The 14,789-nt window shown below is 49.6% G+C and overlaps 1 protein-coding gene across 2 annotated transcripts in view; it reads right to left on the minus strand.

Moving 5' to 3' along the window:
• The window catches only part of LOC141174663 (serine/threonine-protein kinase Nek11-like), a 490,513-nt gene that overhangs the window by 77,781 nt on the left and 397,943 nt on the right, over nt 1-14,789 (minus strand). For both annotated transcript variants that reach the window (XM_073659587.1, XM_073659586.1), the window contains exon 12: nt 4,657-4,693. In XM_073659587.1, coding sequence (XP_073515688.1) covers nt 4,657-4,693 — 37 coding nt within the window. The remainder of the gene's footprint in view (nt 1-4,656; nt 4,694-14,789) is intronic.

Consider the following 14,789-nt stretch of genomic DNA (forward strand, 5'->3'; position numbering starts at 1 on the left):
TACATACATTACATTACTGATCCTGTACTGATCCTGCAGTTTGTACAGATGTCTGTGACTAGAGATATATTTAATACTTTATATGTGAAATCCCATCACACATTGACGGCATAGTTTGACTACAAATTACTAATAAATCCAGCCTTTACTGACAGCGGTGCACAGTGCACGGAGCATCACAATAACCTATTCGCAGCTTATGCCAAATCATCTTCCAATACAGCAATTAAGTCATGAAAGATTATTAAATGTGACTCTGGAGTCATATAATTAGTGGATCGGTACTGTATATTACTCCTTTTCTGAATGCCCCTATGACTTATTTTAATTTGTTTTTTCCCTTTAACCCCACGTCTGCTGCCTATTGAAACCTCTTCCTGGCAGAGGGTTGATATGACCAGTTGTAATTATCTTTAATTGGTTATGTTGTTCCTATTAGACCAGTTTCCAATTAACTCCGGAGCTAGACTTAACAGCGGAGCCCAGTGGATCCTTATACAATGGACGGACCCGATTGCTCTGGAGGGGCACCAGCCGACAGGAGACGTATTAAGTCGCTCTCGAGGGGTTTCTTTTATCAACAACAGCACAATTATTTCCACAATGTACGGTAATAAAACCAGTAATCTAAAACTGCTGTGCTGAGACAATACATCTCCGTCACTAATGCTACAATACAGGGACAGTATCTGATATATCTGATATCTTCAATTTGTGGCTTCAGTTAATTGTAACAAGTACAGGGTGATAATCCATGTGCAGTAAATGATAAGTGGTTTTATCTGACAAATATGCAGAATCAGATTATATTACATCTCAAATAGTCTGCAATATAAGGGCAATTATGGCCAAATATTGTGGCCTTGAGCTGAGCCATTATTTGTCCCATTGCTGTCCCATAGTTTCTGAAATCCACCTGACCCGTTCCCCTTAACATCTATAGTGGTTACCGTCAGAAAGATGAACTAATCATCAGGGTGCCACGGGGGCCATCAAAATATAGGAATACATAAAGTTTTGGGCTTACTTTCTTCACTTATGTTTGCCACATGCCTTCGTGGCTGCAAAGTGATAGATATGATTCTGCTTTTAAGTCCATAATGAGATCTATACTCTATTCCCTTTCTAGTGTGACCCTTGGATTATATACAGTAAGATCCAAGACAACTGCTTAATATGTGATGCATCTGGAAAATTATATTACTGCCCCATTGGATCTGGAGCTTATTTCCTATATTTACGTTGTATCTGCTCCTTCGTGTTTCATCATTTCCCGATGCCGCTTGTCTCTTGGCTTTGGCAGTTGGGCCACATACATGAGTGTTTTCTGACCTCTTATGCCAGTGGGATCAATAACCTGCCTTACACCAAATCCATGGTGCCCTGGTGAAATCCTCCTCCAGCACCCTGGGTCTGAGAAACAAGGTCCATTTAGTACTAGGCATTTTGTCCTAGTTTTATTTTCCTTATTAATTTGACCCAATCTTCTTGTCGTCTACCCATCCTGACCTCTACCTGTCTACCATTTGAAATTAAGCTCTTCGTGCTATAACTTGTGCCTCTCTGACTACAAATCTTGGCCGCAGCTTCAGTTCCACAAATTGACATTTTCTGTTCATCCGCACACCAGTTGTTGTCTACATAGACTACTCTGGTGAGGTGGATCCTCAAAATCCCAAGGTTCGGGTGAGAACACAGACGGCGGTGCAGCAGGCAGGTGAGGCAAGTGGGAAACTGGAAGCAGAGATACTGGAAGCCGCATATATATAGGCACATGAGGTACCAGAAGTCACAGGCAGACAGACAGACATCGAGGTACTGAAATCTGAAAGCCGCAGGCAGACGGGTAACTGATGTACTGAAAGCCGCAGGCAGACGGGTAACTGAGGTACTGGAAGCCACAAATAAACAGAAAATACTGACCGGCACATCCAAAACAAGACATGGGTGTGTACAGGTGCTTACTAAGAGCAGCTAACAAATAAAGTAGCACTCTGCAACGCTAAGTATGCAAATATGAAATATATGAAATTTGAATAGCATTACTGCTCTAGAAAATCGAAATAACTGAGAAATATTAGCGTATAAGCTGGCCAATTCATGTGCACCTGGTAGCCACTATAAGGCGTTTCTCAATACCAGGACCCTGTCAATGTGAACGCCTCTCTAAGAGACCAAAGTCTGCATGTGTATGGGAAAGCAAGATCCTGCTGCAATTAAAACCTGAGCACTCCGCCTTTAGGCCATCGGTGGTTTTAATTGCAGCAGGATCTTGCTTTCCCATACACATGCAGACTTTGGTCTCTTAGAGAGGAGTTCACATTGGCAGGTTCCTGGTATAACGAGAAACGCCTTACCGTGGATACCAGGTACACATGAATTGGCCAATTCATACTCTAAGATTTCTGAGTTATTTCTATTTTCTAGAGAAGTAATGCTATTCAAATTTCATATATTTCATGTTTGCATACTTAGCATTGCAGAGTGCTACTTTATTTGTTAGTTGTACTGGAAGCCACAGGCAGACGGGTAACTGAGGGACTGGAAGCAGCAGGCAGACAGGTAACAAACACTGGAAGCCACAGGCAGACAGGTAACTGAGACAAGGTAAGCCGAAGGCAGACAAGTAACTGTGGGACTGGAAGCTGCAGGCAGACAGGTAACTGAGGAACTGGAAGCCGCAGACAGACAGGTAACCGAGGAACTGGAAACCGCAGACGGACAGGTAACTGAAGAACTGGAAGCTGCTGGCAGACAAGTAATTAAAAGACTGGAAGCCGCAGGCAGACAGGTAACTGAGACAAGGGAAGCCACAGGCAAATGGGTAACTGATACTGAAAGCTGCGGGATGATGGGTAACTGAGATACTGGAAGCCGAAGGCAGATGGGTAACTGAGGGAATGGAAGCTGCAGGCAGACAGGTAGAGGAGGCACTAGAAGTCGCAGGCAAACAGGTAGCTGAGGCACTAGAAGCTGCAGGCAGACAGATAGCTGAGGCATTAGAAACTGTGGGCAGACAGGTAGCTGAGGCACTAGAAGCCGCAGGCAGACAGGTAGCTGAGGCACTAGAAGCCACAGGCAGACAGGTAGTTGAGGCATTAGAAGCTGCAGGCAGACAGGTAGATGAGGCACTAGAAGCTGCAGGCCGACAAGTAGCTGAGGCACTAGAAGCTGCAGGCAGACAGGTAGCTGAGGTACTAGAAGCCGCAGTCAGACAGGTAGCTGAGGCACTAGAACCTGCAGGCAGACAGGTACCTGAGGCACTAGAAGCCGCAGGCAGACAGGTAGATGAGGCACTAGAAGCCACAGGCAGACAGGTAGATGAGGCACTAGAAGCTGCAGGCAAACAGGTAGATGAGGCACTAGAAGCTGCAGGCAGACAGGTAGATGAGGCACTAGAAACCACAGGCAGACAGGTAGCTGAGGTACTGGAATCCACAGGCAGATGAGTAACTAGGGGACTGTAAGCCGCAGGCAGCCAGGAGACATTGTGTAGACTGCAGACAGTGAACTGTGCACAGACAAACTAAAAGTCTTACCAAGACACAGGTGTGAGTCTTGATGAGCCTTATATAGTCCCAGGCAGGTGATCACGTGGGAAAGTCCAAACCCCGTAAAAAGAGTCAAGAGTAAAAAGATTCACAAAACACAAACTCTGTCCCCTGGTTTGACAACATCTCTGGCTAATTAGTTATACCAAAAAGTCATTAGTACCTATCTGTATGCATACACCTATTTGAAAGTGGCATCAAAATGGTGATAATATCATGGCTGTAGGTATTTTCTACGTATATGCCTCCCATTGATGAGATACATTCAGTGATGGGTTCTATCTATAAAATAGGGAATTGCCTGATGTAAAGGTAATGTATTTCTTACTGTCTACTAGCTCGCCACAGCTTAAGTACAATGGGGTACTTAATTATTGAATCTGGATAATAGATTACCTGCATATATAAAAATAACCAGTAAATCAGCATTGGCACCTTAGACGAGACATTGCTCCTTTTAATGCATAGTTCATGGATGGATTCTTGCCTGTAGGGTTTATGACATATATTATAGCAGAAATGGCCAAGGTTCAGCCACTTATATCATGATTCCCAGTCAGCTGTTAGTTGGCGGAACACAGATGAGAAAACTGATGCCAGCAAGGGTCAAGGCTGGCCAAGCATCGTGGGAGATATACCGTAGATCAATGCCAGTAGGATTGCCATCTGGCTGATTATCATGGGAGCCATATTTAATCATAAAATACTCCACAGTGGTAGGTTTTCCGTGTGACTGAGGATCGTGGGAGACATAGATCAGCACCACCAGATTTATGAACCTCATGTGAGGTATAAACTTCTATTACAAATAAGCTGTAAATCCATAAAAACAGGAGCACTAAAATAATAATAATAATTACTATCATAATTATCCAAAAACAAAAGATTTAGAGAACATCAAAATGGTGGATGTGCTGAAGAACAACCCATCCAAAGAGATGAAAATCTAGAGTATCAAGATTAAAAATCAGACTCCTATACTGGCTGTGGGTCCACAAGGGTGAAGAACATCTCAGAGACCTTAGTAGTAAGAGATTTGGCATTAGAGGTCACAAACCTCAACATATATGAGTCAATTATGTTCATCTCATTGATAGACACTCACCTTCCTGCTTCGTAGATCTGTCCTCTATCCAATGGACCTGTAGAAAAGGAGAAGGTGAAGATATTACTTGGACCGTTGGATCTATTAAGTTCTAGTGACCATATCTGGTCAAAGGTGGACCAAGAGGAATCGAAAAAATTCCCAATAAACTTGGGAGAAATATGGAATGACACCTTATGGATGAAAGTTGAGTTGCATTGTATAAAAATTATTTTAAAAGAATAAAAAAATTTGTACTTTTAAGAATATTCTCAGCATCTACCATAAATGTATGTTAGATATGGGACTCACCATTGGGACTTACATCTGTCTTGATATCGGTGCCCTATTGTGAGCAGCTGTGAATGGAGAGGTGGTCAGAATTGAACTATCGATGTGTGGATGTCTCCATTCATGTGTATGGGAATTCCGGCCACCTCACCGCTGACGGCTAGGCACAATGGAGCACCGCTCATGTCATACAGTTGTGCTCAAAAGTTTACATACCCCGGCAGAAATTTTCCTTTCTTGGCCTTGTTTCAGAGAATATGAATGATAACAAAAAACTTTTTCTCCACTCATAGTTATTGGTTGGGTAAAGCCATTTATTGTCAAACTACTGTGTTTTCTCTTTTTAAATCTTAATGGCAACCAAAAACATCCAAATGACCCTGATCAAAAGTTCACATACCCCAGTTCTTAATACAGTGTATTGCCCCCTCTAACATCAATGACAGCTTCAAGCCTTTTGTGGTAAGTGTGGATGAGGTTCTTTATTTTCTCAGTTGGTAAAGCTGCCCATTCTTCTTGGCAAAAAGCCTCCAGTTCCTGTAAATTCCTGGGCTGTCTAGCATGAACTGCGCGCTTGAGATCTCCCTAGAGTGGCTCAATGATGTTGAGGTCAGGAGACTGAGATTGCCACTCCAGAACCTTCACTTTGTTCTGCTGTAGCCAATGACAGGTCGACTCGGCCTTGTGTTTTGGATCGTTGTCATGTTGGAACGTCCAAGTACGTCCCATGCGCAGCTTCCGGGATGATAAGTGCAAATTTGCCACCAGTATTTGCTGATAACTTTCTTCATTCATCTTTCCTTCAACTTTTACCAAGTTTCCTGTGTTATGATCTGCAACATGAACTAAGGAAAGATAGGGGAAAGCTGTCCCTACAGTAAGACTAAGCTGAATCCCAACGATGTAGCGGGCTGCCTGTTCCTAGTGAACAGACCAGCCTTAGTCCTCGGCTAGTCTGAATGAAGACCTATAGAATTAAGGGAGGGGTCCCTAAAAGAACTAAGGACTGGGACAAAAATGGGACACCTCCTAAACAGAAGTTGTTGCAGAACACAAAAAGACAAACTGACAAAAATGTACTAAAGGTCCCAGAGGACCAAGCGAACTTGGCAGAGAAAGGCACCAAAGCACCAGGCTAGAGAAACAGTCAAACACTGAAGTCCAGCACAGCCAGAAGGGCGGAGCTGGAATATAAAGGCAGATGGTCACGTGACCGCAAAACACAAGATAGAAAAACAAACAGGAGGGTTCTGTAACGGGTCTGGGAGGCGGAACCTCTGAGCTACTATACAAGGGGGCGGTCCTTGTAAGGGAGCGGGTGGCGACCAGGCAGGCAGTCACAGTAGGTGACCGGGACAGTCTCTGGGTGAACGGGCAGATGGTCACGGCAAGTGACCGGGACAGTCTCTGGAAGAACGGGCAGGAGATCACGGCAAGTGACTGGGGCAGTCTCTGGGTGAACGGGCAGATGATCACGGCAAGTGACCGGGACAGTCTCTGGAAGAACGGGCAGATGGTCACGGCAAGTGACCGGGGCAGTCTCTGGGTAAAGGGTTGGTACGACCTGTGGCGGCTGATGGTAGACTTGAGCTCCCAGGTGAGCAGGCGAGAGTCTCTGGATAAACGGGTGGTCACAGCATGTGACGGCGGAGCCTCCAGGAAGACCAACAGACAGGCGGCAGATGAGCGCTCCCAGATGAGCGGGCGAGAGTCTCTGGATAAGCGGGTGGTCACAGCACGTGACGGCAGAGCCTCCAGGTAGGCTAACGGACAGGCAGCAGATGAGCGCTCCCAGGTGAGCGGACAGGAGTCACTGGACAGGCAGGTGGTCACAGCACGTGACGGCGGAGCCTCCAGGTAGGCTAGCAGGCAGGTAGCAGATGTGCGCTCCCAGGTGAGCGGGCAAGCTGGTCCATAGACAGACTGACAGGAGTTGGAAGGCAGACCGTCGGACCTCAGGCAAGCAGGCAGGTAGCTGAAGTGCGCTCCCAGGTGAGCGGGCAAGCAGGTCCTTAGACAGACTGACAGGAGTTGTAAGGCAGACCGTCGGACCTCAGGCTAGCAGGCAGGTAGCGGAATATCAGGCAGGAAAAGACAGCAGGCTGGCAGGAATCTGGCAGGTATCTGGCAGGTAACTGGCAACGGGACCTGAGGGCTGAAGCAGAGTAGTGAACAGTGCAACAACATTGCTCGGGCACCTCCATTTTGGAGGAGGTGCCTTATATATGGTGAAGTCCTCCGGCCATTGGCCGGGGACTCCTTAGGACGGCGCGCGCGGCCCCTTTAAGAGGGAGGGAGAGCGCGCGCGCGCGCCCTAAGCACAGTGGCCTGGAAGGAGCGCGCGCTGCCAGCAGAGCGGGAGGAGGACGCCGGGCACGGAGCAGGGAGGTGAGGGGAACAGTGTCCCTGCCTAGCAGAGGGCAGGGACGCCGGCGCTACAGTACCCCCCCCCTTTAGGCCCCCCCTTTTTTAGGCCAGACAGAAATTTAGCAAGGATAAGAGGGGCATGGATGTTCTCCCGGGGCTCCCACGTTCTCTCCTCAGGACCAAACCCCTTCCAATCTACTAGAAAAAAGGTCTTTCCTCTTACCCTTTTGGTGGCAAGAATGTTCTCTACCTCAAACTCGTCCTCGGCAGAAACCGGAGCAGGAGGCGTACCTGTAGACTTGGAAAAAGAGTTAAGTACCACAGGTTTGAGGAGAGATACATGGAAGGAGTTAGGGATCCGTAAATTGGCCGGGAGTTTCAATTTATAGGCCACCGGGTTGATCTGACTGATGACCTCCAGGGGGCCGATGAACCGAGGCCCTAACTTGTAAGAAGGTATCTTGAGTCGGACATATTTGATGAGAGCCAGACTTTATCTCCGGGACGAAATTGTGGAGGATCCAGGCGTTTTTTGTCAGCGTGTCTTTTCATCCGTTCGGACGACTGAAGGAGTGCGGATCGGGTACTCTCCCAAATGGAGGAAAATTTGCTAACGAGAGATTCCGCAGCCGGGTTGTCCACAGAGGTGGAGACAGGAAAAGGAATCCGAGGATGCTGACCGAAGACTACAAAAAACGGGGATTTGGAGGAGGATTCGCTCTCGTGATTATTATAAGAGAACTCGGCCCATGGTAGGAGATCCACCCAGTCAGAATGATGGGCATTAACGAAGTGTCGGAGGTAACTGGTCAGGTTCTGATTGATCCGCTCCACTTGACCATTGGACTGTGGGTGGTAAGCGGAAGAGAAGTCCAGGGTGACATCTAGCAGTTTACAAGTGGCTCTCCAGAAGCGTGAGGTGAACTGTACCCCACGATCCGACACGATGTGGAGGGGCAGGCCATGAAGACGAAAGATGTGATGAATAAAGTCTTTAGCTAGCTCGGGTGCAGACGGGAGGCCTGGCAGGGGAACGAAATGAGCCATCTTGGAGAAGCGGTCAGCGACCACCCAAATGACCGTACAACCGGCAGAGACTGGGAGGTCTGTTATAAAGTCCATTGCTCTCATAGAATCATAGAATGGTAGAGTTGGAAGGGACCTCCTGGGTCATCTGGTCCAACCCCCTGCTCAAAGCAGGATTCACTAAATCATCTCAGACAGATGTCTGTCCAGCCTCTGTTTGAAGACGTCCATTGAAGGGGAACTCACCACCTCTCGTGGCAGCCTGTTCCACTCATTAATCACCCTAACTGTCAAAAAGTTTTTTCTAATATCTAATCTGTGTCTCCTCCCATTTAGTTTCATCCCGTTGCTTCTAGTCTTTCCCTGTGCAAATGAGAATAAAGATGATCCTTCTACAATGTGACAGCCCTTGACATATTTGTAGACAGCTATTAAGTCTCCTCTCATAGAATCATAGAATCATGCTATATGCTGCCAGGGGGCAGCAGGTACTGGGAGCGGAAGGAGGCGACCGGCTGGCAGATGTCTCGGAACCTTGTTGCGGGCGCAGGACACACAGGCAGAAACAAAGTCTATTACGTCCTTGTGCAGGGTAGGCCACCAGTAGTGCCGGGTAATAAGCTGGAGGGTCTTTTTCTGACCGGCATGGCCAGCTAGTTTAGACGAGTGACCCCAGTGAAGGATCTTCTCCCGATCAGGTACTGATACGAACGTCTTTCCGGGAGGGAGACGATTTAGACTCACGGGAGCCACCTGCATTACTCTGGCGGGATCGATGATGTGTTTCGGATCTTCCTCGAGATCAGACACCAGAAAGGATCGAGACAAGGCGTCCGCCTTGACGTTTTTGTCAGCCGGGCGAAAATGAAGAACAAAATCAAAGCGAGCAAAAAACAAGGACCACCGGGCTTGGCGCGGGTTAAGTCTCTGGGCATGCTGGAGGTAAGCCAAGTTCTTGTGGTCAGTGTAAATTATTACCGGGTGAAGAGCCCCCTCGAGCAGGTAACGCCACTCCTCCAATGCCAGTTTGATGGCCAATAACTCTCGGTCTCCTATGGAATAATTGCGTTCAGAGGAGGAGAAGAGTTTAGAGAAGAAGCCGCAAGTTACCATCCTCCCGGAAGATGATTTTTGAGTAAGTACCGCTCCGGCTCCAGAGGAGGAGGCGTCAACTTCCAGGAAGAACTGCTTGTTGCCCTCCGGGCGATGCAGCACCGGGGCGGAAGAGAAGGCCTGTTTTAAGGAAAGAAAGGCCTCCTCTGCTTCGGGCGGCCACTCTTTGGGATTAGTACCCTTACGGGTGAGCGCGGAAATTGGGGCAGTCCGGGAAGAGAAGTGTGGTATGAAGAGGCGGTAGTAGTTGGCGAAGCCCAGGAACCGCTGAATGGCCTTCAACCCCTCCGGTCGAGGCCATTTCTCGATGGCAGACAGTTTCTCTGGATCCATTCGTAGGCCGGTCTGAGAAATAATGTAGCCCAAAAACGGAAGCGAGGTCTGCTCAAAGAGGCACTTCTCATATTTAGCGAAGAGGTGATTCTGCCTGAGCCTGAGCAGGACCTGACGAACGTCCCTCCGGTGAGTCTGGAGATCCGGAGAGAAGACCAAGATGTCGTCCAGGTACACCACTACGCAGGAGTAGAGAAGGTCCCGGAAGATGTCATTGACCAACTCTTGAAAGACGGCAGGAGCGTTACAGAGACCAAAGGGCATTACCAGATATTCATAGTGGCCGTCCCGGGTGTTGAATGCCGTCTTCCATTCATCCCCCTGACGGATACGAACCAGGTTGTACGCCCCACGGAGGTCCAGTTTGGTGAAGATTCTAGCCCCTCTCAGACGATCAAATAACTCCGGAATGAGCGGAAGGGGGTACTTATTCTTCACCGTGATCTGGTTAAGGCCTCTATAGTCTATACAGGGACGGAGAGAGCCGTCCTTCTTTTTTACGAAGAAGAAGCCTGCTCCCGCCGGGGAGGTAGATTTCCGGATGAATCCCCTGGCCAGATTCTCCTCAATATATTCGTACATCGACCGGGTCTCAGCAGCGGATAATGGATAAATACGCCCACGGGGAGGAGTAGTACCGGGTAACAAGTCGATAGGGCAGTCGTATGGTCTATGAGGGGGTAGTGTCTCTGCTTCCTTTTTATTAAAGACATCAGCATAAGACCAAAAAGGAATTGGAAGTCCAGGTAGATTAGCTGGGGTAGGAGAAGGACGGACGGGATGGACGGGAACCAGACAGGTCTTATGGCAGTCCTGTCCCCAGCGAAGGACTTCTCCGGTCTGCCAGTCAAGCACGGGTGCATTTCTCTGGAGCCAAGGTAGACCTAGCAGGAGGGCGTGAGAGAGTCCAGGCAGAACATGAAAGGAGATACTCTCAGAATGCAGCATTCCCACCTGCAGAGTAATGGATTCGGTGATGAGTTGGATGGGGCGTGGTAAGAGACCCCCATCCACGGCAGCAACAGACAAGGGTACAGCCAGAGGTTTGGTGGGGATGCGGTATTTCTCTACCAGGGACTGTGAAATAAGATTCCCGGCTGCTCCAGAGTCCAGTTGGGCTAGTTCGAAATAACGGTTCTCCCCGCAGACGATTGAAACTGACAGCAGCAGAGATGGAGAGGATTTATTCTTGTCTAGGTCGACCTCTCTGAGCGAACCTAGACACAGGCGTTTCCCGACCTCTCTGGGCAGGCACGGATCCGGTGCTCCTTACTGCCACAGTAGAAGCAGCTCCCCTCTGCACGGCGTAAGTCCTGACGGGTTTTGACCATCTTGGTCTGGTCGACCTGCATAGGCTCAGGAGAGTGTACCTGGGGAGAGACGGAGGGAGTGATGGGTTTCTGAAAAGTAGGAGCTAGACGTGGAAACCTCCTCTCACGGGTGACCTCTTTGGCACGCTCCTGGAACCGTAGGTCAATCCGGGTGGCAAGAGTTATTAGGTCATCGAGAGTGGTAGGAACGTCCCGACCGGCAAGTTCATCTTTAATACGGCCGGACAGACCCTCCCAGAAGACGGATACCAGAGCGTCGTTATCCCAGGCCAGCTCCGAGGCAAGGGTACGGAACCGTATGGCATATTGGCCCACGGTGAGACTTCCCTGACGGAGGCGTAGCAGAGATGATGCGGATGAGGTCTTCCGTCCGGGTTCGTCGAAGACTTTCCGGAAAGCCGTGAGGAAGGCAGGCAAGTCGAACACCAGGGGGTCTCCTCTCTCCCATAGAGGATTTAGCCAGGCCAGGGCCTCTCCGGTGAGATGGGACATGATGAAGGCAATTTTGGCCCGGTCGGAGTTAAACTGGTGGGACAATAGTTCAAAGTGCAGGGTGCACTGATTAATGAAGCCCCGAGCCTGGGCGGAGTCGCCTCCGAAGCGAGGAGGTGCAGAAAGCCGGGGTCCGGGGTAGGATACCATGATATTGGTGGGCAGCGGAGCTGCCGGGTTGCGAGTCATGGCACTGGCGGTGGTTGCTGGTGGAGCAGTCAGAGTGTCCAGGCGAGAATTGACATTCCGCAGGTGACCCAGGATGGACTCCTGTTGGGACCTCTGACAGGACAGTTCATGACAGAGGTCCGAGAGCGAGGGAGCTTGGGTGCCACCTGGTTCCATGGCCCGAGCAAACTGTAACGGGTCTGGGAGGCGGAACCTCTGAGCTACTATACAAGGGGGCGGTCCTTGTAAGGGAGCGGGTGGCGACCAGGCAGGCAGTCACAGTAGGTGACCGGGACAGTCTCTGGGTGAACGGGCAGATGGTCACGGCAAGTGACCGGGACAGTCTCTGGAAGAACGGGCAGGAGATCACGGCAAGTGACTGGGGCAGTCTCTGGGTGAACGGGCAGATGATCACGGCAAGTGACCGGGACAGTCTCTGGAAGAACGGGCAGATGGTCACGGCAAGTGACCGGGGCAGTCTCTGGGTAAAGGGTTGGTACGACCTGTGGCGGCTGATGGTAGACTTGAGCTCCCAGGTGAACAGGCGAGAGTCTCTGGATAAACGGGTGGTCACAGCATGTGACGGCGGAGCCTCCAGGAAGACCAACAGACAGGCGGCAGATGAGCGCTCCCAGATGAGCGGGCGAGAGTCTCTGGATAAGCGGGTGGTCACAGCACGTGACGGCAAAGCCTCCAGGTAGGCTAACGGACAGGCAGCAGATGAGCGCTCCCAGGTGAGCGGACAGGAGTCACTGGACAGGCAGGTGGTCACAGCACGTGACGGGGGAGCCTCCAGGTAGGCTAGCAGGCAGGTAGCAGATGTGCGCTCCCAGGTGAGCGGGCAAGCTGGTCCATAGACAGACTGACTGGAGTTGGAAGGCAGACCGTCGGACCTCAGGCAAGCAGGCAGGTAGCTGAAGTGCGCTCCCAGGTGAGCGGGCAAGCAGGTCCTTAGACAGACTGACAGGAGTTGTAAGGCAGACCGTCGGACCTCAGGCTAGCAGGCAGGTAGCGGAATATCAGGCAGGAAAAGACAGCAGGCTGGCAGGAATCTGGCAGGTATCTGGCAGGTAATTGGCAACGGGACCTGAGGGCTGAAGCAGAGTAGTGAACAGTGCAACAACATTGCTCGGGCACCTCCATTTTGGAGGAGGTGCCTTATATATGGTGAAGTCCTCCGGCCATTGGCCGGGGACTTCTTAGGACGGCGCGCGCGGCCCCTTTAAGAGGGAGGGAGAGCGCGCGCGCGCTCCCTAAGCACAGTGACCGGGAAGGAGCGCGCGCTGCCAGCAGAGCGGGAGGAGGACGCCGGGCACGGAGCAGGGAGGTGAGGGGAACAGCGTCCCTGCCTAGCAGAGGGCAGGGACGCCGGCGCTACAGGTTCTAACAGTACCCCCTCTTTTATGAGGATCCTCCAGGCCCAGGCCTATCTGGAAACCTCCTGTGGAAAGCTTTAACAAGCCTAGGAGCAGAGACATCATCCATCCTTACCCAGGAGTTGTCTTCGGGACTGAAACCCTTCCAGGAGACAAGATACTGTAATCTCCCTCTATGCCATCTAGAATTCAAGATACGCGAAATCTCAAATTCGCCGTCTTCCACCACAGGAGGAACTGTGACAGTGGCGTCCCTATCAGATACATCAGCCTTTTTCAATAAGGAAACATGAAACACAGGATTAATCTTCCAGGAAGTAGGGACATCCAACCTAACAGCAGACGGGTTAACAACCTGAAGTACTTTAAATTGACCCACAAACTTAGGACCCAGATTTTTAGAGGGAATCCTCAACTGCAGGTTCTTCGAGGACAACCAAACCATGTCACCCACAGTAAACAAAACCTCTTTACGTTTCCTGTCAAAATACTTCTTGGACTTCTTGTTAGTCTCTTGAAGGTTGCAACGTACATTAGTCCAAACTCTCTCCAAATCACCGGAAAAATTCTCCTCCTCCGGCACCGCCGACCCCAATTTGGAGAACGAACCAAAAGACTCCCAGTACAACAAAAAAAAGGAGAACACCCAGCAGAGGAGGATGTATGATTGTTAAGAGCAAATTCTACGAGAGGCAGAAACTCAGACCACATCTCTTGATTGTCTGCCACAAAACAGCGCAAAAACTGTTCAACATCCTGGTTCTTTCTTTCAGTCTGTCCATTAGACTCAGGATGATAACCAGACGAAAATGACAAATGGATTCCCAACCTGTCACAAAAAGCACGCCAAAAGCGAGCCACACACTGAGGTCCTCTATCAGAAACAATATCCGTGGGAACGCCATGGAGCTTGACAATCTCCTTAACAAACGCCTTAGCGAGTGTCTTGGCGCAGGGCAACTTAATGAATGGAACCAAATGACACATCTCACTAAAACGGTCCACGACTACCCAGATGACAGGAAAACCCTCGGACACAGGAAGATCAGTAATAAAATCCATTGTGAGATGCGTCCAAGGAGCACTAGGAACCTCCAGAGGGCAAAGCAACCCCGCAGCAGGAGTATGTGAAGCCTTTGACCTAGCACACACAGTACACTGACTCACCCACTTGATGACTTCCTTCTGCCATCCAGGCCACTAAAAACTGCGACTGATAAGTCTCTTAGTTTCAGAAATTCCTGGATGACCTGCCAACCGAGACTCATGACACTCCACAAACAAATCTCTCCTAAAGGCTCTAGGCACGAACAAACTCCCATGGGGAGTGTTAAATGGAGCATCATCTTGAGCTTTCAGAATCCCATTCTCCAAAACGGAGTCCAACGCCGCCACCACAATTCCTTTCTGTAAAATGCTCTCCTCCTCCTCGGCACCGACCGTAGGAGAGAAGCTGCGAGATAAGCATTGGCTTTAACATTCTTAGTACCAGGGATATAGGTAACAGAAAAATGAAACCGAGAAAAAAAAAAAGTGCTTGGCAGCATCCAGATAGATCAAATTCTTATGAGCTGTGAAAACCTGAATAGGAAATCTAGCGTCTTCCAAAAAATGACGCCAATGTTCAAACGCAAGTTTAATAGCCAGCAACTCCCGA

The sequence above is a fragment of the Phyllobates terribilis genome, unplaced genomic scaffold, assembly GCF_046119375.1.
Source record: "Phyllobates terribilis strain yellow unplaced genomic scaffold, ASM4611937v1 Scaffold_13__5_contigs__length_258822181, whole genome shotgun sequence".
NCBI classification, from domain to species: domain Eukaryota; kingdom Metazoa; phylum Chordata; class Amphibia; order Anura; family Dendrobatidae; genus Phyllobates; species Phyllobates terribilis.